We start from the raw sequence: 25,381 nt of genomic DNA, 5'->3' as shown, positions 1-25,381 counted from the left end.
TGCTTTTTTGACTGCCTCTGCACACTGAGTGGATGTTTTCAGAGAACTGTCCACAATGACTCCAAGATCTCTTTCTTGAGGGGTAACAGCTAAAGATTTCCTTGAACCTTTCTTAAGGAATTGCTCTATCTCGGGGTGTTTACTGCTGCCCATCCCTGTAATATCACAACGCCTTCAGTAGGGAAACAGTGATGGGAATAAAACTCCCTAGTGGGCTTAATGGGGTCTTTTCCCTTTTTGGGGTACAGAAACTCCACTTAGGGCAAGGTTCTTTTTCCGTTCAGTTCAATGGTTGCATTATGCATTTGTTTGGGGTCTTTTTGTTTTTATTTATTTGTTTAAATACCAGTGAACGTCAGTGAAGTTACAAGGACTTACACCTGTATGGTCTTAGGTATGCACAGTGGTGTGAGTAACAAGATACATATCCCCTAGGCAGTGAAGGATCATTTTTTTCTCTAAATGTGGCATCTTCAAACTACAACCAGGTTTTCTTGTTACAGCTGTTAGCCAGGGGGGAAAAGTCCCCCTAGCAACAGAGGCAGAGAACTTCTGGACTTCCCCTCTGCTCCTTACCCAGTGAGGTGGGGGACTTTCCCTTAGGATAAATCATTTATCACAGGCCTTGCTGTGGGCCCTGGAACCTGTACAAACCCATATACAAGAAGTAGGGTCGGGACCGTAAGCAGTGCCCTTGAACTCCTCGGTCCTACGTATGTGGGTGCAGTTACACAGTATATGTAGGACTGAAGGGAGGGGCGCCCTTGGGTGTGAGGTGAGTGCTTCCATCGCTCCAATGGGAACTCCCCTCCGCCCCCCATAACAGCCCACTGGGAAGAGGGGGCCGCACCGCGAATTGGGAGGGAGAAGGGGGGGAGCGGTGAAGTCCCCGCCTGGGATCAGGAGAGTGGAAACCTCAAAGAGGGAGGAAACACCGACGGCATCCAGCGGCAGGCGGGCCCGCCCCCCTGGCTCGCAGGCTCTCGCCCCAGGAGCGATCGCATGGAGCGGCCCCCGCAGCAGGGCTGTGCCCGGGGATCTTCCAGCCCCAGCGGCGAGAAGGTAGGTGGGGGGGCTGCGCGGGAGCGCCGGGCTGGGGCAGCCCTTTAAGCAGCTGTGCCCGGGACAGCTGAGCCGGCGCGTTAGGAGCGAAGAGCGGCCACGGCTGCCCGCATCTCTGCGCCGCTCCCCTGCCCGGGGAGGCCTGGAGAGAGGCCGGCCGGGGGGAGCGTGTGTGCGGGGGCAGATGGGGGAACTGGCGCCAGACCGAGCTTGGCTGGCTGGATGCCGCCCCCGGCCGCGGGATCACACCCTGCTGCAGATCTGCGTGCTGAGATCAGGGCCAGCTTGTTCAACGCAGCCAAACTCTCCAGCTGCTTCTTCTGGGAAGAGCCGAATCCATTAGCCGGGGGCGGGGGAGCCCTTTGGGAGAGCGGGAGGGTATTTTTCTGATGCCCCCCGAGTTGCTTTTTTAACCCCGGCCGCCCTTGCTACTTTATCTGCTTATCTCGAGCTGCCTCTGGTCCTCATATCCACTCCCTTAATTCCGGAAATCAATTAACACACTCCCACCAATTAAACACACCGCAGCAACCTCCCTGCCCTGAGCAACAGCAGGCAGCGGACACAACCCACGTTCTCCAGCCCAGCTCAAAGCACACCACAAAAATCAACCGGGCAACCTCCACTTTTATGCTTCAATTTTTTGTTAAGAACCACAGCTATAAAACTCTCCATGACATTCCCACTCAGCATTTCTCGACCCCGTTTAAAATGAGTTTGGAAGCAAATCCCAGAGGCTACCATAAGTGAATAATAATAGGCAAAAAATCATCCCCAAACCCAAAGAAATTTATTCTAATAATCCGCGATGGATTCCAAAAGATTTTCTTAAAAAGGATAGTGTCACAGCATTCTTAGACATACATATTCTGCACTGTTAAACACATTCATATGAGAATGAAAACCTGACACAAATCATGCAGATAAAGATTTGCAAAATCTGTACTTGAAACAAAGCATAAAAAGAAAAAATCAGATTGCAATATAACCTGCTCACAGAAGCTGCTATGCTACACTCATGATTCCCTCTCAGAAAAGAGAACTGAAATCATGGTAAGGTAGACTCAAAATAAAATCCTGACTATTGAAGTCAGTGGCAAAACTCACATTCACTTCAGTGGGCCCAGGGTTTCACCCAGATTGCTTAATATTACTGCTAAAGCACAACAACTAACTGAAAATCATAAGCAGCAACACGTAATAGATACAAAACCATCACGAAAATATATGAGTGAAAAGAAATCTTGTAACGTTTTTAAAAAGTGTTTTCCCCCTTTCAAAATTGTTGGAGAGAGATTACAATTTGAGTTAATTACAGAGAAGGTTATTAAACACATTAAATCTGAACAGGTAGCTTCAAAAGTCACAAAAGTTCTTAATATCTCACCATAGCCACGTCTTCTAAACAAATATTTCTTAAACCTCCAATGAAAAAGTGACAACTTTTGGCAACAGCCAAAAACCAGCAGTAAAATGTATGGCTTCAAAGTACACATTCTCAGAGGCTATTTCCCCCCCAAGACAATGTATTTTACACAGCCACTGCCCTAAACTAATGAGGTCTTACACCTAGGGACAGACCCACTATCACCTACCTTTGCAAATTAGAACCCCATTCCTGCAAACTCTTACACGATTAACTTTAGCACATAAATCAGGGGTTCTCAAACTGTGGGTTATGACCCCTCGGGGGGTTGCAAGGTTATTAAGTGGGGGTTACGAGCTGTCAGCCTCCACCCCCAAACCCCGCTTTGCCTCTAGCATTTATAATAGCGTTAAATATAAAAACTGTGTTTTTAATTTGTAAGGGGAGTCGCACTCAGAGGTTTGCTGTGTGAAAGGGGTCACCAATGCAAAAGTTTGAGAACTACGGACATAAGTAATCCCATTGATTTCAGTGGAGCTAATCATGTGCTCAGCTAACAAATAAAGTTTAAGAGCTTGCAGAATCAGGGCTTAGATCGCAAATGTCTTGTCAGACTGAGACACACAAGGCGTTACAAATTTCGGGGAGGCAGCTACAATGCAACGTTTCTCCCAATTCACAACTGGACCCATATGACAAAATTCTATACCAGAGAAACAGGCAGACTCTCATAAGAAAATCTCAATATTTTACAATTTAAGCATCAACGGACACAGCAAACTGGGACCGGGTCTAGGCTTATGGAGCTTTGTTGGCACAGCGCTCTTGCCACAACAGTGCCAGCATAGCCCTCTGGTGTAGACACAAGTGCTTTTCTGTTGGCTTAGCTGCAATCTACCTGGGGAGCTCTGTCGACAGGTCGTTCGGTGGCGGGAGGAGGGAGAATCAGACCCCTGACCAATATAGCTAGGCTGGTAAGTTTTAAGTGCAGACCAGAAAGTGGTAGAAACATTTATATACTACTATCCAAAATTAAAAACATGTTTCCTCAGTGAAGTCCGACAAGAAAAAGCACAGACACAAAATATTTTTAGAAATACCCAGGTGAGGAAAGATTCCAGCACATTCATTTCATAGAGTGATGCAACTACACAAGTCATTTAAAAAGAACAACATTTCTGGGGAAAACCCAAAGAGAGAGAATTTAAATATTAACACTTTGGCACAGATGAATTATTAGATCCAAGCCATTTCCATCCTGAGAATTGTCCACATCCAGCTTCCGCAGATTTGGTCTCCATCAAAAGATGTTAGTCACCAGTAACTGTGGCTGAAGGGCTGACTCTGCGTGGCATCCTATGGCTCTGAGAGCTTCAGAGTTCATTAAAAGCCATGTCCATTTTAAGCTCCATGAGGACCAGCTGAGGAGGTCAGAGGTTATATAAAGGGTCAAATTCAACAAAGGAATAAACATTCCTGGAAGTAACTGCCTCAGTTCCTTACACCTGAAACTCACACGGACAGAGAACTCTGAAGGAAAGGGAAAAGGACAGGGGTGGTATGATTATGCAGAGTCAACACTTTGGAAGAACTAGTAAATAAATTATCTTTTTTTTTTTGAGGTGGCCGCTGCATATTCCCATTGATGGGAGTCAGAAAAGAGTATAACCCAGGTGGAAGGTGGACTAAAGACAACTAAATAAGGGTTGTGTAAGCTCATTCTCCCTAGCCTAGCATCAGAGTGGGATGCTAAACCTAAAGTAGCACTGTGCGAATGTATATGCAGAACTCCCTGCAGCTGCTTTGCAAAGCTCAAACATTCCTGGAGGTAATCCACAGATGCAGCCTCGGCCCTGGCAGAATGAGCTCTAAGATTTACAGGCAGCAGGACCTTCACCAGTGTGTGCCAGTGTGTGTGTATTTAGCAAATATGAAAGAAGGCATTAATCTTATTCCACAGGAAGTCTGAGAGTTTCTGAAAGGCTTCGCCCTGCTTAAATTGAAATTAAGGACCCCCTTGACATCTGAAGTGTGCAGTTTAATCACTTCAGGTTGTTTATGTGGCCTGAGGGGAAAATACTTGCCATATAATAGGCTGATTTAGGTGGATTTCAGAGATGCCTTTAGAGAGAAGCTTAGGCTGGGACTACGGAACCACCTGGACTTTGTGGAAGGCTGTCAAGGGTGGATCAGCCATTAAGAACTGCAGCATGCTCATTCGTCCTGCAGATGTTATGTTCATCAACAAAACTGACTTTAGGGATGGGTGGAATTCTCCTAAGCTGCCCAAAAAGAGCCTCCCTCAGTCTTGTTGGTACCACATTAAAATTCAACATCAGAATAGGGTCTCTGAGCAGCAGTTACGCATTAATCAGCCCTTTAATAAACCTTGATATGGTGAGATGACTAAACGGCTTCACCCCAATCCACAGAATCATAAACTGAGATGGCAGAAAAATAGAACTTTATAAAAGAGACTTACAGTCCAAATGTTTTAAGATGCAGCAAACAGTTCAAGACAAGAGGGACTGGTGCAGATTCAGGAGGCAGGTTATCGTAAGATGCTCGTGCAAAAAATCTCCTTTAGGTTTGTGCATAACACTTCATGGTAGAGGGCTTTCTAGAAAGCAAAAGGGTGTCCTGCACCCCAAAAGAGAGAGTCCAGTGACAGTTAAAGCTCCATAACCCAAGCTACCAGATGAAGCACCAATCCATTCACCTATGTCAGTAGACCAGGAGATACTTGACATCTCCAACAAGAATGAGACCCAATTATTATTATTTGTATTGAGATTCTGCCCAGAAGCCAGGGCCCCACTGTGCTGGGCAACGTACAGATATACCAAAGAGACAGTCCCTGCTCAAAGGAGCTTACAAGCTAAGTATAAGGTGATACAACAAATAAATGCAACCGACGGGAGCAAAAGGAAATAACGTGACAATTATCAGCATAATAAGTAGTCACACCAGCTGCCTAGGCACCACAGCAGAACATAAGAACAGCCATACTGGGTCAGACCAAAGGTCCATCCAGCCCAGTATCCTGTCTTCAGACAGTGGCCCGTGCCAGATGCATCAGAGGGAATGAACAGAACAGGGCAATTTATCAAGTGATCCATCCAGGTCATCCAGTCCCAGCTTCTGGCAGTCAGAGGTTTAGGGACCCCCAGAGCATGGGGTTGCTTCCCTAACCATCTTGGCTAATAGTCACTGATGGACCTATCCTCCATGAATTTATCTAATTCTTTTTTGAACCCAGTTATACTTTTGGCTTTCACAACATCCCCTGGCAATGAGTTCTATAGGTTGACTATGCATTGTATGAAGAAATACTTCCTTATGTTTGTTTTAAACCTGCTGCCTATTAATTTCACTGGGTGACACCTGGTTCATGTTATTTGAAGGGATAAATAACACTTTCCTCTTCACTGTCTCCACACCATTCATGATTTTATAGATCTCTATCATATGTAGGGTGACCAGATGTCCCGATTTTATAGGGACAGTCCCGATTTTTGGGTCTTTTTCTTATATAGGTTCCTATTACCCCCCACCCTGTCCCAATTTTTCACATTTGCTGTCTGGTCACCCTAATCATATGCCCTCTTAGTCGTCTCTTTTCTAAGATGGACAGTCCCAGTCTTATTAATCTCTCTCATATGGAAGCAGTCCCATACCCTTAATCATTTTTGTTGCACCTCTCTGTACTTTTTCCAATTGTAATATATCTTTTTGGAGATGGGGTGACCAGAATGGCATGCAGGATTCAAGATGTGGGCGTACCATGGATTTAATATAGTGGCATTTTGATATTTTCTTATTATCTCTCCCTTTCCAAAGGGTTCCTTACATTGTTATTGTGCAGCAGCCAAAAAAACTGAGCGGATGTTTTCAGAGAACAATCCACAACAACTCTAAGTTCTCTTTCTTCAGTGGTAACAGCTAATTTAGATCCCATCTTTTTATACATATAGTTCAGATTATGTTTTCAAATGTGCATTACTTTGCACTTTTCAACACTGAATTTCATCTGCCATTTTGTTGCCCAGCTAAGCGAGATCCCTTTGTAATTCTTCGCAGTCAGATTTGGATGAAACAATCTTGAGTAATTTTGTGTTGTCTGCAAACTTTGCCACCTCACTATTTATGCCCATTTCCAGATTATATATGAATATGTTGAACAGTACTGGTCCCAGTACAGATCCTTGGCAGACCCTGCTATTCACCTTTTTCCACTGTGAAAATGTATTCCTACCTATCCTTATGCTTATGCTCAAATAAATTGGTTAGTCTCTAAGGTGCCACAAGTACTCCTTTTCTTTTTACCTATCCTTTGTTTCCTATCTTTTAATCAGTTACTGATCCATAGGAGGACCTTCCCTCTTATCCCATGACTGCTTACTTTGCTTACGAACCTTTGTGTGGGACCCTGTCAAAGGCTTTCTGAAAGTCCAAGTACACTTTTTCACTGGATCGCCCTTGTCTACATGTTTGTTGACACCTTCAAAGAATTCTAATAGATCTGTAAAGGGAAATCATGCCTCACCAAAGCCACGTGGACTCTTCCCCCAACATATCATGTTCATCTATGTGTCTGATAATTCTATTCTTTACTATAGTTTCAACCAATTTGACTGGTAAGGCATACTGGCCTATAATTGCCAGGACAACCTCCAGAGTCTTTTTTTAAAAAAATCGGCATTACATTAGTTATCCTCCAGTCATAGAATACCAGGGTTGGAAGGGACCTCAGGCGGTCATCTAGTCCAACCCCCTGCTCAAAGCAGGACCAATCCCCAATTAAATCATCCCAGCCAGGGCTTTGTCAAGCCTGACCTTAAAAACGTCTAAGGAAGGAGATTCCACCAGTCCTCTAGAACAGAGGCTGATTTAAGTGACAGGTTACATACCACTGTTAGTAGTTCTGCAGTTTCATATTTGAATTCCTTCAGAACTCTTGAGTGAACACCATCTCGTCCTAGTGACTTATTACTGTTTAATTTATCAGTTTGTTCTAAAACCTCCTCTATTTCATCTCAATCTGGGCCAGTTACTCAGATTTGTCACCTGCACAGCATGGCTCAGGTGTGGGAATCTTCCTCACATCCTCTGCAGTGAAGACAGATGCAAAGAATTTAACTTCTCTGTAACGGCCTTATCTTCCTTGAGTGCTCCTTTGGCACTTCGATTGTCCGGTGGTCCCCACTGATTGTTTGGCAGGCTTCCTGCTTCTGATATACTTAAAAAAAAATTCGCTGTTAGTTTTTGTGTCTTTTGCTAATTACTCTTCAACTTCTTTTTTGGCCTGTGTAATTATACTTTTACACTTGACTTGCCACAGTTTATGCTGCTTTCTATTTTTCTCAGTAGGATTTGACTTCCAATTTTTAAAGGATATCTTTTTGTTTCTAACCACCTCTTTTACTCTGTTTAGCCATGGTGGCAATTTTTGGTCCTTTTACTGTTGTTGTTTTTATTTGGGGTATACATTTAGTTAATGCCTCTATTATGGTGTTTTTAAATAGCTTCCATGCAGCTTGCAGGCATTTCACCCTTCTGACTATTCCTTTTAATTTCTGTTTAACTAGCTTCTTCATTTTTGTGTACTTCCTCTTTTTGAAGTTAAATGCTACTGTGATGGGCTTCTTTGGTATTTCCCCCTTCCCGCTCCCCTGGACGTTAAATTTAATTATATTATGGTTGCTATTACCAAGTAGTTCCACTATATTCATCTCTTGGACCAGATCCTGTTTTAGGATTAAATCAAGAATTGCCTCTCCTCATGTTGGTTACAAAACTAGCTGCTTCAAGAAGCAGTCATCAATGGTGTCTAGAAATTTTATCTCTGCATCCCATCCTGAGGTGTCATGTACCCAGCCAGTACAGAGATAAGTGAAATCCCCCATTATTATTGGGTTTTCTGATTTTTGTAGCTTCTCTAATCTTCCTGAGCATTTCACAGTCACCATCCTGGTCAGGTGGTTGGTAGTATATTCCTATTTCTATACTCTTATTATTCAAGCATGGAATTTCTATCCATAGAGATTCAAGCTACCTTGGCAGCACAGCAGAGAAGAATTTGAAAGGGGACTACATGGTGGCTCTGTGGATTTTTATGGGAAACTCCTTCCAAGCATAAGGGGCAGCATGGGAGAAGGCCTGAAGGTGCTTACTGGAAAACTTGACCAATGGGCAGCGAAGGCTGGCATCAGTGGCAGAACGGATGGGGGGAGACAACATCTTGACAGCAAATGAGAGGTGTTAGGTAGCATGAGAACAGGCTGCAGAGAGCCTTAAAAGGGAAGACAAATTCTCTGTTTGATGCAGTGGAGAAAGGGAAGGGGTGCAAAAAGAGGGGTGATGTGGTTGAAGTGATGAGCCAGAAAAATGCAGTTTTGTTTTGAATAAGTGAGGCAAGAGGGGAATTTCCAAGGCCACAAAGGAGGATCTGCAGTGGTCAAGATGTAAGGTGACGAGGTTTACTACTGTGGATGGAAAGGAAAGGTCACATGTTAGATTTACTGTGCAGGAAGAAGCAGAAAGATTTTAATGTAACGTGGATTTGAGAATCTAGAGCAGGGTGTACATCGAATATATGGCATGTAAAATGGATTTGGATCACATGCGGTATTTATGTGACTTTTAACATACTCAGATTGTGCAGGATCTAAACTTTCATTTAAAAAAAAGTTTCTAGCTAGCAGTAGGGTTGCCAATTGTGGTTGGATGTATTCCTGGAGGTTTCATCACGACATTAATCTTTAATTAAAGATGAGTCTTTAATTCCTGGAGACTCCACGCCAATCCTGGAAGGTTTGCAACCCTAGCTAGCAGGCAGCTGTGCCAACCCCGACAACCCCTAGAACTGACATCTGAGCACTGAAGAGTCCTCCACTATACAGCACCAGAGCTACCTGATGGGAAAGTGCCAAGTGAAGGAGAAAGAGAGTCAGTGGCACCAGAATACTGATGGAATCTAGACCTCAAATGGATTTGTGGTGTCGGGATGGTATCTGAGGCCTCCAGAACTGAGGTCTGTAGAAGTGAATGACCCACATCTGATCCATGACCTCCGCTGTGATAATGGTTCCTCTTCTTCCCAGGGCCTGCCTTTCTCCTCAGAATGCTTCCCCTGCCACTCATGCTTAAGGGCAGAGAAAAGCAAACCAAGAGCTTTTGACATATTCCAACTAAACTGTTGGATTTGGATGCTCAAGGCTGCACGTTTGCATCCCCAACAGAGCCACCAAATATGCAACATCCTCCCGAGTCCTTCCCACCAGAGGTGGGCTCATCAATGCCTGGCACTGTCTTAGCCAAGAACTAGAGTTGGGATCTTGGCAGGCCCTCTGCTCAGCACTGGAGGGGGAGCCTGTCCTGGGGCCCCACTGCTTCCTGGAGTCCTTGATGTTCAGCCCTGAGGGGGTTGCCAGCACAACAGCTCTCGGTTCATTTGTGGTACTGGAGAAAGTGTGGGTGGTAATTTTGCACCATCACTTACAGATGACTTATGTTCTTTAGTGTAGAGCCTGGATCAGAACTGGTTCCAAGCTTTAGCATTGAAAGCTTTGACTAAGGAATCCAGAGGCTTCCCTTTACCTGAGGATGGGGGTTTGGCAGCTGAAGATGGCCTATCGTGGTCCTTCATGGAACCACAGCCAGAATTTGCTGTGCTCCAATGTCCAGCTCTGAAGAGCCACTTGAGATAAGGAGATCCCTGGCCTTTGGGCCTGAGAAAGCGGGAGATAAAACCTTGACAATCCTCACATTGCTCTGGAGAACAACTCTCCTTTAAACAAGCTTTTTTTGTCTTTAAAAGCACCCACCATAGTCTGTTAGAGTGCCATCAAGTCAGATCGATGCTGCCGCACACTTCAGCCATCTTATCATTCAGGGTGTGTTTTCACTGCACAGCTAACTCGGGCTTTTACTCACATGTTGTCCCAACCCCTGTCCCGTACACATACCCAAAACTCTAACCTGAGTTTGATGGTGCTTTAAACCCAGGCCAGTTGGCCTGTCTCGGACTACAGGCAAAAGCCTAGGTGCTCACTTCACCGGGTCTGGTAACCCGCCTACTTTGTAGTGAGGATACAGGCTAAGCCACTCCAATGCTGATAGTCCTCCAATGGCTTCATACAATTCCTGCTGTATGCCCTGCAGGGGGGACAACTCACTGGCAAAGAATCATAGAGCAGCTCACCTTCCTGCAGCACAAAGAAACCTGTGTTATGGCCCCAGAAGTCCTAGTGAGTCACACAAGTGAGTTCCGCACCAGGACACAGTGATTTGAGTATAGCTTTCCAGTGTGGCTGATCTCACCCAGTTTAGGCTAAACCAGGTGCGTCAGACTCCAGTGCCAGTCACCTGGGTTAACTCTGCAGTGAAGACATACCCTATTATAAAATTAAAGGTACAAAGGGACTTGAAGTCTGGTCAAACTAGACTGCAGGAATAAAGAGACACCCACAGAAAGGAAATGCAGTGATAAGGACCACATCCCTGATATAATCTCGTACCACAGTGCCATAAGGGCCATGAGGTTCCCAATGAGCATAATTCTGAAAGGGTTCAATCACCCGAGGACTTCTTACCCATTGGTGGGAATATGAAGAGGCATCCTCAAATAATAACAACGATTTGTAAGACACCAATATATAAATAACCCATCAGTACAAATAGGAATCTCAGTATGACAATGTTTCCACCAAGAAAAAAAGAACTTCAAAACAATAACAATCGAAACAAATAGGGATCTCAGTATGACAGAGGATGCTTTGCTTTCACAGAGAAGAGAAAACTCACCCTTCAAAACAGTAACCACAAACTTAGACAGTATGGTGATGGGCACCATAGAAAAGCCTAAGATAGCATAAACCTTCCATCAATCTCACACTAACACAGCATTCTAGAAAATCAAACCCAACCACAGACAGACTCATTGCTGATCTCTGCTCATTAGAGGGAAGTATTCATGGCTTCAACCAGTCCTAGTTTCCCATTATGGTCCTACCTACTTATGGATAGGATATAGCAAACCTATATGTCCACCTATTAAGCAACCCCCTTTTAAATTAATGCTAAAAACAGCACCACGAGGTCCTGGTGCTGCCACAATATAAATAATAAACAACAACAGATATTTAGAACTAAACCACACCTTGGTCTGTGCCTTCTCCACGTTGGGAGACCTGCAAAAGGTCAAGAAGTGAAGTATCTGAAAACCTGGATTTATAAAGAAAACTCTTCTGCAGCCTCAGTTACAGGTACCACCTTCCAGGGAGCGTCGGTCGACTTACCATGGTAGCGTAGACATCACCGACGTTGAGCCGGAGGAGAGAGAAATATCCACATCAGTTGAATAGAGAACTGGGGCTTGAATTGAGGTTTCAATCTGAGTGAGGAGAATTAAGAAATGACACATATGTGATCAAAAATTGCTCAGTGAGTCTGCCTCTCTGTGCCTGGGGAATTTCCTGAAATGCCAGAAGCAGGAGATTAATAAACTGAACACCTAACTGCATAACTGAGACAGTCTAGGGTGGAGCTATACATATACTTATGCATTACATGTGCTTGACTTAATGTCTGAATAGTCCCACTGAGTGGGACTACTCACGTGCATAAAGTTAAGCAGGCGTTTAAATGTTTGTAGCATCTGGGGCAATGACAAAGGGTATTTTCACCTTTTCTTTCCTGCCAGACCTACTAAAGATTCCTCCCCTTGCTTACTGGGTGTATTTAAAGAGCACCCACACAGAGTTAGAGCCCGTACAGCCTAGTGTTTGCAGGGCTTACGGGACCTGCCTCTGAGTTTGCTGTGCACAAAGCACGTAACCAGCCATCTAAAGAGCATGGTGTGCCGCAGAGCTCCCTGTGGGAGTCAGCTGCAGTGCATTATGAAATTACGTCCTCATGCCCTGAGCTTTCGTCAACAGCACGGTTCTTATGAATATAAAATGTATGACATTTCTAAAAACGAAACAGGAAGTTTTTCAGTTAAGGGGAAACTTTAAAAAACTGGACAGCATTGAACTGAAGAGTTCACGTTCCCACAAACAGCCTTAACTTTGTTTCCGTATCTGCCCCCTACATGATCAGACTGTCCTCTAAGGCCTGGTCTTCACTAGGAGAAAAGGTGTGTTGCAGACGTGTTACAACCCTAATATAGAGAGGGTGATTTATATTTTAATGTGTTAGCTGGTGGGGGCCAACCACTGGAGGGAGCATAGGTTTTACCTTGACCAGCTAACACATGTTAAAATACAAATTGCTCTGTCTGCACTAAGGTGCTAACACCTAACACATGTTAAACACACTTTTTGTTCCTCCTGAAGAGAAGGCCCAATTTACCAAGCCACTCTCTCTCCTCTTACACTTCAGTTACACAGCAAAAAGTATCCAGCCTCTTCCCCATCTCTCCCTTATAATTTCCTCACACCAGCCACGGGGAGTTTCACAGCCATTTTAACCTTTTATTATATATAAGAGGTTAGACTTTATTTTATCCTGGAAGCCTTGAATCCTGTATACACTTGTGATTCAATTACACATATCCTCCTCCATAAACTCTGGGGGATATAGCTAATGAGACCAACACCTGAAAACTGGAGACTTCTTAAGAGTCCACAGCCAGCCACTGAAGTGTACAGTGCTTGTGTTCCCAGCGTTCAGAGTAGCAGCCGTGTTACTCTGTATTCGCAAAAAGAAAAGGAGTACTTGTGGCACCTTAGAGTCTAACCAATTTATCTGCGCATAAGCTTTTGTGAGCTACAGCTCACTTCATCGGAAATGAAGTGAGCTGTAGCTCACGAAAGCTTATGCTCAAATAAATTGGCTAGTCTCTAAGGTGCCACAAGTACTCCTTTTCTTTTTGTGTTCCCAGGGACCATGACAAACTGCCAAGGCAAACAGGGATTAAGATGCCAACTAGTTCTGACAGTTGTCACCAGCATGTATCTATTTCTTTATTTAGATTTCAGATTTAAACAAGTTTCACACCAAAGAGGACCTGGGCTGAACACACATATACAAAACACATGGATATAGGAGATATGAAGTAAAATGTGACCAAAGCAGCATCACTTCCTCCCCCACACACCACTGAATCATCAGATGTGATCAAGGCACCTTAAAATTCCCCAGTGCACTTTCCCATTAGCCACAAATCCCATCCTCAGTGCATATGAGCTTTGCAGTGCGCCAGGAAAGTCAAAAAATTCAAGCCATGGGGGGCAGAAATTCCAAGGGAAAGGGCCCATGTCATGGATATGACAGACTGGGTGATGGGGACATTGGACAGATTTCAGGTTATTTAGATGAACTTAATTAACTCTGCATTTCCATACTTTCCCACATTTGTTCAGATGACGCTAGATGTAGTGGGGAACCAAACTCCAAACACACACTACATCTGGGGAAGATGCCTGATGAATCTACCTCTGACAGAGAAGGACTAAGGACCTCACTCCCTGCCTACATTTGCTTACACACCCAAATGCCCTCAAGGAGTAAAAATCACTTCAAACTCAAATCCATTGGGACCCCCTCAGACAAGGCCGGATTAATGCAGGGGCTTTAGGGGCTGCAGCCTCGGGCTAAGGGGGGCCACGCAGGCCAGATGCAGCCTGCTGCGTCTTTTCATCCGGCCCACAGCAAGTCTCTGTGCCACGGGCCGGACACCAGTCCCCGAGCCACCCCTCACCCTGGGGTGGAGCCGCAAGCGCCGGCTCGCCAATGTGCCCCTAGGCAAGAGGCATTCAGGGAATCTCTGCACACTGCCCCTGTCCCCAGCGCCGGCTCCGCAGCTCCCCTTGGCTGGGTACCACAGCCAGTGGGAGCTGCGGAGGCGGCATCTGCGGGCTCAGGCAGTGTGCACCGCACAGAGCAGCCTGGCCCCTCTGCCTAGTGGCCGGACATGCCGGCCACCTCGGGGAGCAGAGCAGTGCCTGCCTTAGCCCTGCTGCACCGCTGACCAGGAGCCGCCCAAGGTAAGCGCCTCCTGGCCGGAGCCTACACCCTGCACCCTCTCCTGCACTCCAACCCCCTACCCCACAGCCCCCTTCCGCACCCAAGCTCCCTCCCAGAGCCCACACCCCAAACCTCCTGCTGCACCGCAACCCCGTCCCATCCCTGGCCCCACCCCACAGCTGGAGCTGCACCCCTTCCTGAACCCCAATCCCCTGTCCCAGCCCTGAGCCCACTCCAAATCCCCTGCAGCCCCACAAAATCTATTAGCCCCAGGCCCACAGGAGAGTTAATCTGGCCCTACCCTCAGAGCCCCCATTTCGCACTGGTGGGGGATAGCAAATCCATCCCAACCTCTTATACACCTGTGTCCTGAGGGGCACCCCCCCACACTTGGATGAGACCCTTTCACAGCCCATATTTTGCACTGTCCCACATTGCTTCGTACTTTTTCAAACTGAGACTGTATCACAACTGGTTATGAAATGAACTGACTCATTCTGGCTTCTTGCCTGTAAGTGAGTTACGACAGCTCACTGTGACTCTCACTCAGTCCTTTCTCTGATGGTTTTTAAGGTTAACCCCTTTACGGGGGTGTATTACAAAGGCTGGAGCAAGGATGCACCTGCAGAGTTTAGATAAGAGAAGGACCGAGGTTTAGGGAGCAGAGTATTACCGAGCCGGGGAGTTGCAGGCGGGATCCGGATGAGATTTGCTGGGCCAGGGGCGCTGCAGCAGGAGCGGATACAAAGGTGGTAACTGCCTCACTATCTGGGAGTGGAGCTGCCCGTGTCTGGTCGTGGGAGAAGAGGAATTGGGGGGGCTTAGAGACCCCCCTTCCTCCTCCTGCACTAATCCTGGGCGGGCTCTGGGGGGGTGCACCTCCCCCCCTTTTATAGGGGCAGCTGTGCTGGGGCACCCCTAATCCTCCCCTCTTCCTGCACTAATCCTGGGGGGGGCACTGGGGGGTGCACCTCCCCCCTTTTATAGGGGCAGCTGTGCTGGGGCACCCCTAATCCTCCCCTCTTCCTGCACTAATCCCGGGGGGGGCGGTCTGGGGAGGGTGCACCTCTATTTCTGGGGGGGGGGGGTTAGCGGGGGAACCCTCGATCCCCCCCGCACTGATGAGGGGCGGCCTTGGGGTTTCAGCCCCGCTTTCGGAGCGAAGGCCGGGGGGGAGGGGGGCGAGGGCCCCGCAGAGGAAAAGAGGGGGAGGGGAGGGGGCTGTGAGGCGCTCGTGTTCCGGGCAGGACGCCCGGGTCCCTCCACCTTGGCCGGGGTGGGGTGCTGCGTGAACCATCGCAGACCCGAAGGAGGATTCCCAGGGCCCGCCCGATGCCAATACCAAAATGGCGGCGGCTGCGGCGAACGTCCTACGGGGAGGCGAAGGGGACAGAATACAGAAGCCGAAGCGGCGCCTGAGTGTGCCGCCCGGCCCTGCGGCTGCGCACTGAGTTCAATGAGGGGGGCGGGGCCGTGTGGAGGGGGGAGATAGGAGTGGCAGGAGCAGGCCGGGCAGAAGGGAGGGGGGCGGGGCTCGGCTGTAGGGAGGGGGGTTGGGAGCATGGAGAGGGGCTGGGTGGCATAGGGGGCAGGGCTGGGCTGCATGGGGTGGCCGGGTGACATGGAGAAGAGACAGTCTCACCAACCCCAAGTCTCACCAGTCTCACCAACCCAAAGCGTCCAAAAATCCTGCATCATCACGAGACTGGCATAAAAATAATGAATGACTTTTTAAAAAGTAATCCATGCGGGTCCTTTTTCTGGCCGGCAGCTGCACTCACATCACGGCCTCGAGTTTTTCTCACTGAGGGCGAGGGCTAGACACTCTGAGGGTGTTTTTCGGTTTGTTTGTTTTTTTTTCATGGAAGCTGAGCTAACCCCCACATGCCAGTAGCTGGGGCATGAAGCAAAACACCCAGATTCCTGCCCGGCTGCTGGCAGAAGACATGGCCATGGTCAGGCAGCGGGAAAGCTGTGACCGCTGCCTAGCCCACTGTTCATAACTATCTCATTGGTACCTTGTGCTTCCCCTGTTGCCCCTTGCCCTGGATTTAGGGTACGTCTACACTGCAGCTGGGAGGTGCAATTGCAGTGTGGGTAGACGTACCGAGCTAGAATACCAGAGCTGGCTCCAGTAACAATGGCCACGGACACAGCCATGGCGGCGTGGGCTGAACAAGCTGTCGGTCTCCTGCGTATGTTGCTAACTCATGTTGCTAACTCGTGCCTCTGCCCGTGCTCCCGTGGTGACGTGCAGCTGTTGTTACTCCTGCTCGCTTTGATCTAGCTGCATCAAAGATGATTCAGATACATCTACAATCTCAACTCCTGATTGCAGCATGGGCAGACCCTTCGATTGTGCCCTCCTTCAGGCAGGGACTGTCTCTGTGTTATAGGTTTGTATTGTACCTGGCACAAGGGGCCCTACCTCTATGTGCCACTGTAATACAAACGGTAAATGATGGGGACTGAACTTTTAGTATTTGTTGAGTGCTTTACTGTTAGAGTGACCATATTTCCTGAAATAAAAATGGAACGGCCTGGGGCTCGCCTGAGCTGCCCCGCAAACCCCCTCCCCGCCCACAAGGCTAGCCAGAGCCACCCCCGCCACCCGGGTCTGGGGCTGACTCCCAATCCCACCCCAAGCTCCGTGCCCCATGCTGCCCACGGCTGGGTCTGACACACCCTCCCCCGCCCAAATTCTGTGCTGCCCAGGGCTGAGGCTACTCCTCCCCGCCCCCCGAGCTCTGTGCTCCATGCTGCCCGATCCCCATGTCGCCCAAGCCCCATGCCGCCCGCAGCTGGGACTGAGCACCCAAGTCCCATGCTGTCCACGGCTGGGGCTGACCCCTTCCCCGTGAGATCTGCATTGCTCAGGGCTGGGGCTGACCCCACCCCCGAGCTTCGTGCCCCGTGCCACCTGTGACTGACCCCCCCGAGCTCCATGCCAACCGTGGCTGTGGCTGACCTCCCACTGCCCAGCACCTCGCCCCCCCCACGTTTCTCCATGCCCCGCCTAGGGGGGGCACGCCCATCTTTTCTGGTAAACTGGGCATTTGTTTGTTTGCGCTTGCCAACTGATCAGTTGGGAACAGCAAACAGCACAAATGCCCGTTTTTGTCAAAAAAGTCGGGATGGCCAGGACAGGGCTTCGAACGAGGACTATCCTGGCCACAACAGGACATATGGTCACCCTACTCATTGCCTCATTCAGTATCCTTCAGTGAGAAAATATCCTCACCTTTAGGCCCACTGCTACTTCTGCCCTTTTTAAAGTCTAAACCTAAGAGCATCCACTCAGGAGTTTGCACAGGTTAACTAAATGGGTTTAAATTCACCCCCTGGTTGTACTGATGCAACTTGCACCTATAGAAAAGCCCTTTCTCTCTCTCTTCCCTCTGTCTCTCCTCCCTTCTTCTCTCTGTGTTTTCTTCCCTGCAACAATTCCTACCCTCTTCCCCACCGTCATCTGCTAAAATGATCAGTGATTACATAGTTAATGTTGACACTTCAATGTCAGTATTGAGCTTTAGAGCTGACACGCCAATGAGATTAAATGGGATATGGGGAGCTCACAAGTCCTCCTCAAGTCATAGTTTAAGGCTCTTTGCTGACGTTCAGGCAGATAACAGTGAACTGATTTACCCTTGGGTCATCGTCCCAACCATAAGGCCTAGACATTTTACCTTTTTCTTAATGAAAGATGAGGTTCTGGGCTATTCACCCCTTCTTGTCAACTGTTGGGAATGGGCCACATCCACCCTGATTGAATTAGCCTCGTTAGCACTCACCCCCCGCTTGGTAAGGCAATTCCCATCTTTTCATGTGCTGTACATTTACACCTGCCTACTGTATTTTTCACTCCATGCACCTGATGAAGTGGGTTATAGCCCATGAAAGCTTATGCCCAAATAAATTTGTTAGTCTCTGAGGTGCCACAAAGACTCCTTTACCTGGGCTATCTGAATACTGCAAGGCACATAAATACATCAGAGAGGCCGGATGTTTGACACTTCTGTCCTAAAGTACCCTTGGATTAAGGATGCTATTTAAGTGTAAGATTTATTCTACTGCTAAAAGTTTTGGGTGTTTGTTTTGATCAGCAAAGCACCGAATGACAAATGTCACTAATCCTTCCAGTGTCCTCTATCTGTGATTTCAGAACCATGAGCAAGCTTTGGAGGTGAGGAGATCGGAGGCTGGAATCTCTACAGCTCTCTGGACTCTGCTACCTCCAGCTCAGACACAGTTACAGCGAAAGAGAGAGCCCGGCACATGCACCAGTGTCCATAGCTCGTGTGCCTTGCAGAGAGAGGACGGACACGGAGATCATTTTGCGGGGAAACTCCAAATGGAAGAGCATCTTAATGGCAATGAAAACGCAGAGGGAGGAGGAGAGAATTCTATTCAGCAGCACCAGCAGCTGATGGAGCCTCTTAATTGTCATGGACACCTGGACGGAGGAGACAAACCAGGTAACTTAGGGCTTGTCTGCACAGAGAAATTTACCAGTATAATTATACCATTGTAGTTATACCAGTATAACTCCCTGTGTGGACACTCTTATTCTGGAATAAATGTATCTCCATGGGGAGCTACCCCGGTATAACTGTAGTGGTTTAATATTACCGGCATGGCCTGTACCAGTAAATTCTCCCATGGAGACAAGCGCCCTTAACCCTCACTCTCTAGGAAATGCTTAGCGGGAGAGACAGAGACTAAGGGCTTGGCCACATGGGAAAGTTATCCCTGTATAAGCTAAGATGTGACTTTAAACGGATATACCTACGCCAGTACAACCCCCATGTGGACTCTCTTATTCTGGTCTGTGCGTATGCAACTCTCTAGTCCAGTGGTTCTCAACCTATTACCATTGTGGGCCGCATCCCATACGACCTGTGTGGCCCTGAGGATGTCACGTGGGCCGCAGCTCTGTGCTGGCTGGGCCATAGCTTAAGAACCACTTGTCAGGTCAGCGTGTGTTACAGGTCCCCCCATGCCAGATCCACAGAGGTCTGGAGTCTGTTCCTGCCTCCAATGTGCTAGTTTGGCTCCAGCTGTATCAGCTCATGCTTTCAGCGCTGGAGGTCTGTGGTTTGATTCCTGGTGTGGTTGGCAAAGATGGGGTTATCACCTGTAGAAAAAGCTTATGGTACCTTGATACCTGTATAAATGTGTTCACACTAGCAGGGGGCTGTACTGGCGTCATTAAAGGAATACAAATTTTTGTGCAGTTAATGCCTTAGTTTCCAAGAGAATCAGTGTCCTGCACCTTATCCTGGATCTCTGATAATAGAACGGATCCCTACATTATTGTTGTTTATATTACCACAGCACCTAGAGGTCCTGCTGAGATCAGGACCCCTGCCGGAAGGCTGTGCCTTGTTCTGGTATTGGCCATTGCCCAGCATGGACCTGAAGTACTTTCTGTGGTTTAGACACAGAGACCTGGGAGTCAACTCTTCAAAAATCTAGGGCCTTGCTCCGGTGCTGTGGGTTGAGAGTAGGGAATGTGCTTCCCTAGAGAAACTGTGGGGACTTGTGGTTAAGGCACTGGATTAAAACTAAAGAGAATTGGGTTCAATTCCTCGCTCTGACTTCCTTTGTGACCTTGGGCAAGTCACTTAATCTTTCTATGCCTCAGTTCCTCAACTGTAAAATGGGGAAAGTAAACCTTCCTTTATGTGTCTTGTCTATTTAGATTGTAAGCCCTTTAGGGCAGGGACTGTCTCTCCCTGTGTATCTGTGCAGCGCTTGGCTCAATGGGGCCCTGATCTCAGCTGGGACAGGGGCTGTCTTTTGCTGTGTGTCTGTGCAGCGCCCAGCACAATGGGGCCCTGATCTCAGCTGGAGTCTGTAGATGTTACTGTAAATCAGCCACTGTTGTCTGCAGTGTATTTGTAGCCGTGTGGGTCCCAGGACATTACAGAGACAAGGCGGGGGAGGTGATATATTTTATTGGACCAACTTCTGTTGCTGAGAGAGACACGCTTTTGAGCTTACACAGAATTGAAGAAGAGCTCTGTGTAGCTTGAATGCCTCTTTCACCAACAGAAATGGGTCCAATAAAAGCTATTACCTCACACATCTTGTCTCACTGGAAATCAAATCATTTCCTTTATTATTTAGATAACACCGCTTCCCCAAAGAGCATTAATTGTTTTTCTCTCCCTATTTTAGGATATTCGTGTAACCGCAAGTTCAAGAAACGTGCTCTCGTAGCTGGAGTCCTCTTAGTTTTGATCATTATCATCATTGCTCTGGCTGGTGAGTTCCCAGCCCTCAGTCTCTGCACTTCCTGTTTCACCTTGGAGCGATCACAGTCACACATTCGCACCTCCTCAGCCTCCAACTTCCACTCCTTGGCCCTCTGACTACTTCATCACTGGCCCTTTAAATCAGCTCTCTCGTGTTACCGTCCCTGTGCCTCTGCTGCAATGAAAGGATTGCATTTCGAGCACCCCCGGGAATGCAGGAAGTCAGCGCCTATGGTAGAGGGGGCCAGAGATTTGCCATAAACAGTGTCTGGAATCGCTGTGACAATCAGTAACATGAAATGGCATCTAGGTGTCACAGGGGAACTGGTCCCTTTAAGGGGAGATGGGGCCAGCCCCACCCCTGCTGTAGTTAATTAGTTGCTTCCTAGCCTGAGGGAGGGGGACTAAGGAGGGTCAAGTGAGAGCTTAATCACCTGGGCCTTATAAAGGGACTGAGAGCTGGACCCATAGGGAACAGGCAGGCTCCCTTGGAAGGTCTTGAGCAAGGGTCTGTAAGGAAAAGGGCTAGGAACTGGGCGTAGAGGGTGAGCTGATGGGAAGTTCAGGGGGACATCTTTGTTTGGGACTTCTTAATTTGGACCCTTGGTAACCTGGAAGGGGATACGTTTGTTGTGGACTTGAATGGAGGGTGAAGCCACATCTGCAGCACAGAGCAGTGGCTGGGAAGCTGAGGAGAGGGAACCTTGGAGAGGGAACCTTGGAGAGGGAAACTGAGGCCCGGAGCGGCAGCTGCACTATCCTTGGACAAGAGGGGGCATTATGGGTCAGCCACACCCCAGGGACAGTAGGTTTTAATGCCGTGCCACCGTATCGAAGCATGACTGATCATCACAGCCTTTTTCAAACTCTTCCTTTTTCACTCTGTAACGTGTGACTTTCAGGCCTGATTTATACTTGGAAATAGTACCAGTATAACAGTGTCAGGGGTGTGATTTATTCCTGATACGATTACGTTGTTATTACCTCTAGTGTGGACATGGTTATAGTGTGAGAAAGGTGCCTTACACCAATATAGCGTATTCCCTTTTCCCATACAGGAATAGCTATGCTGCTGTGGGCACTTTTATCCTGGCATAACCACATCCACACTAGGGGGTGAGATGGCTTAACTTCTATCAGGATCACTAAAGCAATACAACTTTCTAGTGTAGACAAGGCCTCTGCCTCATGTGGAGGTAGAGTGCGCTGGAACAATTTTTCTATTGGGAGCCATTGAACCAATCTGTAGACCCTGGATATGATGGAAACCACTTCAAGCCAGGGGGTGCAGCAGCCCCCCTAGTTCCAGCACCTGTGGTGCACTGAGCTGGGTTCAAACCTGGGGCTGGAAGCTTTTCTGCTGTTCTTGCTGCGTTTTAAACCAAGAGTGATATTGCCTTGATGGCCCGCGTCTCGGGGGAGCGCGTCACCTGCGCAGTAGGATGCAGGATTTGGAGATGTTCCGTCCTTTCAGGGAAATGCGAGTGTAACTCATTCACCTGCCCTCCTAGGAAGTAATGCAAAGAACCGAAACAGACTCCTCAAAATATGAGTCCCCAGCCCCCCCTGCCTAAATCGCTTCTGTGATCTGCAGCCCTGGGGATGGGCTCATCGCCCCCTCTGCACATTCATGTCTGTTCCCAGCCGGCTCCACAGTGCGGGGCGGCAGAGGGAATCATGGGAGAATCAAGGGTGGGGGAGGGCCAAAGTTGCCCTCTCAGCATTGCCTCGGAGTCTGTGACAGGAGAGGAACGTCCGTCCTGGCTGGGAACTGGCTCTGAGTGGCACCTCCCCACTGCCCATGTCACCAGCCTCCCCTGGCAGAGGCCGGGCCATTCCCTGGGGCTTTGCTGGTGTGGGGTGCCTGGGGCTAGGGCAGAGGTACCAGCCCTGACTCCCACAGCACTCCCAGAGCAGCTCCCCTGCATTTACAGCTAGGGAACCGTGACCCCTGCCTGGAGACTAGGGGGATGGTGGTGTCTCCCAGACTATGTATCCCCTCGGGAGGAGGTGGTGGTCCAGGCCCAAGATTTCCTATTTCATGCTGGGAGTTTGACTGTGATTTGGGGTCATTTCTCAAGCCCTCTTTTGTCCCTCAGATCCTCTGGTTGGTTTAATGAGGGGCTCTAGTTCTGAGAACATTTATTGCCCCTCACCCCCCTCCTATACAGAGAGGGAGAGAATCTCTGATCCTGTTTGACTTTCTCATTTTCAGTGGTAGCGTCTAACCCACCATCCTCTGGTCCTGATCCTCCGGCTGCTGCTCGCTGCTGCCTGGACGGCTGGGTCGGGTTCGGAGGCAAATGCTATTATTTCTCTGAGGCCGAAGGGAACTGGAACAACAGCCAGAGCAACTGCTCCTCCTTCGGTGCCTCCTTGGCTGCGATTGACACCCAGCAGGACATGGTGAGAGAGAGACCCTTTCAGACTTTAGAGCAGTGGTCCCCAGGCTTTTGAGGGTTGTACCCCCCCATCATTCCCCTCCCCCCTACCAGAGGTGGAGGTTCCTGGAGGTGGGTCTGATCGCCCCCATGCTGTTGGGAGCCCCCCAGCCCGAGGCTCCAAGCTGCTAGTCCGGGCTGGGCTCGGGAGGGACAGGACTTGCTCTTCCCTGGCACAGCTGCTTGCGGGCGGGAGTTGAGGGGGGAGATCTGACCTACCTCTGGGTACCTCCGGAGCTGCTGCCCAGCCCTGGAGCTTCCTGCAGCTGGGGGAGGTTCCCGGAGCTGGGTCTGATCTCCCCGGAGAGCAGCTGTGCAAGGGAAGTGTAAGTCCTGTCCCACCCCATCCCAGGGACTAGCAACTGGAGTCGGGGGCACAGTAGGAGCCTCCAGCTAGGGTGCCCCCAGCCCTGCACTCCACCCCCCTCTCCCCCCCGCATAGGTAGATTTCACGGAGGAGGTCTGATTTCATGGTCCATGACGCGTTTTTCACGGCCGTGAATTTGGTAAGGCCCCAGCCGTAACCTTAACGAGGGGGGCTTTGCTGTGGCTGGCAGCTAGAACAGCACTGCAGACTGCACTAGGCCCCATCGGCAGCACAGAGAGACTCAACTGCAGGTTGTGACAGGATAGGAGGGATAGCTCAGTGGTTTGAGCATTGGCCTGCTAAACCCAGGGTTGTGAGTTCAATCCTTGAGGGGACCATTTAGGGATCTGGGGCAAAAATTGGGGGATTGGTCCTGCTTTGAGCAGGGGGTTGGACTAGATGACCTCCTGAGGCCCTTCCGACTCTGATATTCTATGATGAATATCTTCCTCTTTTGGAAAGGCTTTCATTAAGCGCCATAAAGACCTCTCTGAGCACTGGATCGGCCTCCGGAGGGAACCGGGTCAGCCCTGGAAATGGACCAACGGCACCGAATTCAATCACTGGTGAGTTCTCTTTCTTGTCAATGGGGGGCCCTATCAGGGAAGTTGGCTTAGCTACAGATGTGACGAGTTAGCTGCCTCCCAGCTGATGGGGCTGAGGCCAGGGATCACAAGAGAGGATCAGGTGACTTGCAGGCTTAGATCAAAGGCCAGCAAGCTGCTCTGCTGAGAGCTGCAGGGAGCAGGTAGGTGCTTGCTGGAAGCAGAGCCTGGTTTAGTTCTTTGCTTTATGTTGAACTGTTTTGAGTAGTAAAACATATCCCTGAGGAAATGGACAGAACTGCTGTTGTAACTTGAAAGGATACCTCTGAGACAAGTCTTAATAGCTCAGCTGATTACAGCTGGACTTAACCGAATCCTACGAAGGCTGTTTTCAATGTCCACACGCAACTGTTTTGTGGCTGACCATTTTAACAGAAGCATCAAGCCAGCATACTTCCTGCATCGCCACTGGATGAAGTCCCAGATCCTGGGGCAGATAGTTGCTATCACGGATTGCTGGCGTTGTGAAAGAAAAATTCAACCCCCTTCCTCAAATTTAGTCTTCTCCTTCATGTCCCCAAAATGGGGAGAGACAAAAGTGATGCATCCCCTTCCCAGTGACCAACATTTCAACTGCTTGCTGGGTCCCCAAACTCAGTATTTTCCTAGATAAGAAAAGCCCCAGCTCTCCCGAACCTAGCTGCTTAAACTTCCCAGTTCCCCTTGACAACTTCTGTGATGCAATTGTGTTTGGAACTTTGCACCAAAATTTTGCATCACAGTGAAATTAAAAATCGGAGAGCAGCGTTTAATGTGAACCATAACAAGGGCTGTTAGACGAACTGGACTATACAAAAGTGAAAGGGGACAGTTGCTACATAATTTAGAGGCCCTTGCCGCTTGCTTTCTGTCCGCTGTGCTGCACAGAATACGAAGCCTTGTCTTTAATTCTGTGGTGCTTGCAATGCAGGTTCGCAGTCAGAGCGCACGGTGAGTGTGCGTATCTGAATGACGAAGCCGTCACCTCTTCCTGGTGTGACACGGTGCGATACTGGATCTGCAGCAAGCCTGTGGGACTTATGCCGAGAGAGCAGATCGGAGCGCGAGGGCAATCGGAGACGTCAGAGCTCAGCTGAAGTGCTACTGTATGCACAAGGACACCCGCACACCCGCCCCGACTTTTCTACTCAACCTAATTGTATCAATTTAGATCGAACTCAATACATTTTTTTAAAATGCACCTTATGTTTTTAAGGCAGCAGAGGGGTGGGGGCGCTAATGACCTGCTGTATCTTGTTTCTATGCAAGAGAAGGTGGGCCAGAGCCTCTCGGCATCTGCTTGTTCCTCAGTGATACCAAGATTTTGGCAAATT

General features: G+C 48.5%; 2 protein-coding genes across 7 annotated transcripts in view; one reads left to right on the top strand and one right to left on the bottom strand.

The window, feature by feature from the left end:
• The window catches only part of LOC141998549 (C-type lectin domain family 2 member A-like), a 54,615-nt gene extending 39,312 nt beyond the window's left edge, over positions 1-15,303 (bottom strand). For 2 of the 6 annotated variants that reach the window (XR_012641847.1, XM_074971416.1), the window contains exons 1-2: positions 15,072-15,296; positions 11,728-11,822 (exon numbers count right to left, since the gene is read on the bottom strand). The gene's annotated coding sequence lies outside the window, so the exon portion shown is untranslated. Of the gene's footprint in view, positions 1-11,727; positions 11,905-15,071 lie in introns of all 6 variants that reach the window. The other 4 variants (XM_074971410.1, XM_074971413.1, XM_074971415.1 and 1 more) reach the window with 3 other exon arrangements.
• On the top strand, positions 725-25,381 carry LOC141998532 (uncharacterized). Its single transcript, XM_074971395.1, has 6 exons — positions 725-1,062; positions 18,561-18,873; positions 20,579-20,665; positions 22,871-23,061; positions 23,926-24,029; positions 24,979-25,381. Exons 1-6 carry the CDS (start codon positions 1,003-1,005, stop codon positions 25,142-25,144), a joined length of 921 nt encoding a protein of 306 aa, XP_074827496.1. The 5' UTR covers positions 725-1,002; the 3' UTR covers positions 25,145-25,381.

This window comes from Natator depressus, chromosome 14 (assembly GCF_965152275.1).
Source record: "Natator depressus isolate rNatDep1 chromosome 14, rNatDep2.hap1, whole genome shotgun sequence".
In the NCBI taxonomy this organism is placed as follows: domain Eukaryota; kingdom Metazoa; phylum Chordata; order Testudines; family Cheloniidae; genus Natator; species Natator depressus.
This window is presented reverse-complemented; position numbering and strand designations above follow the sequence as displayed.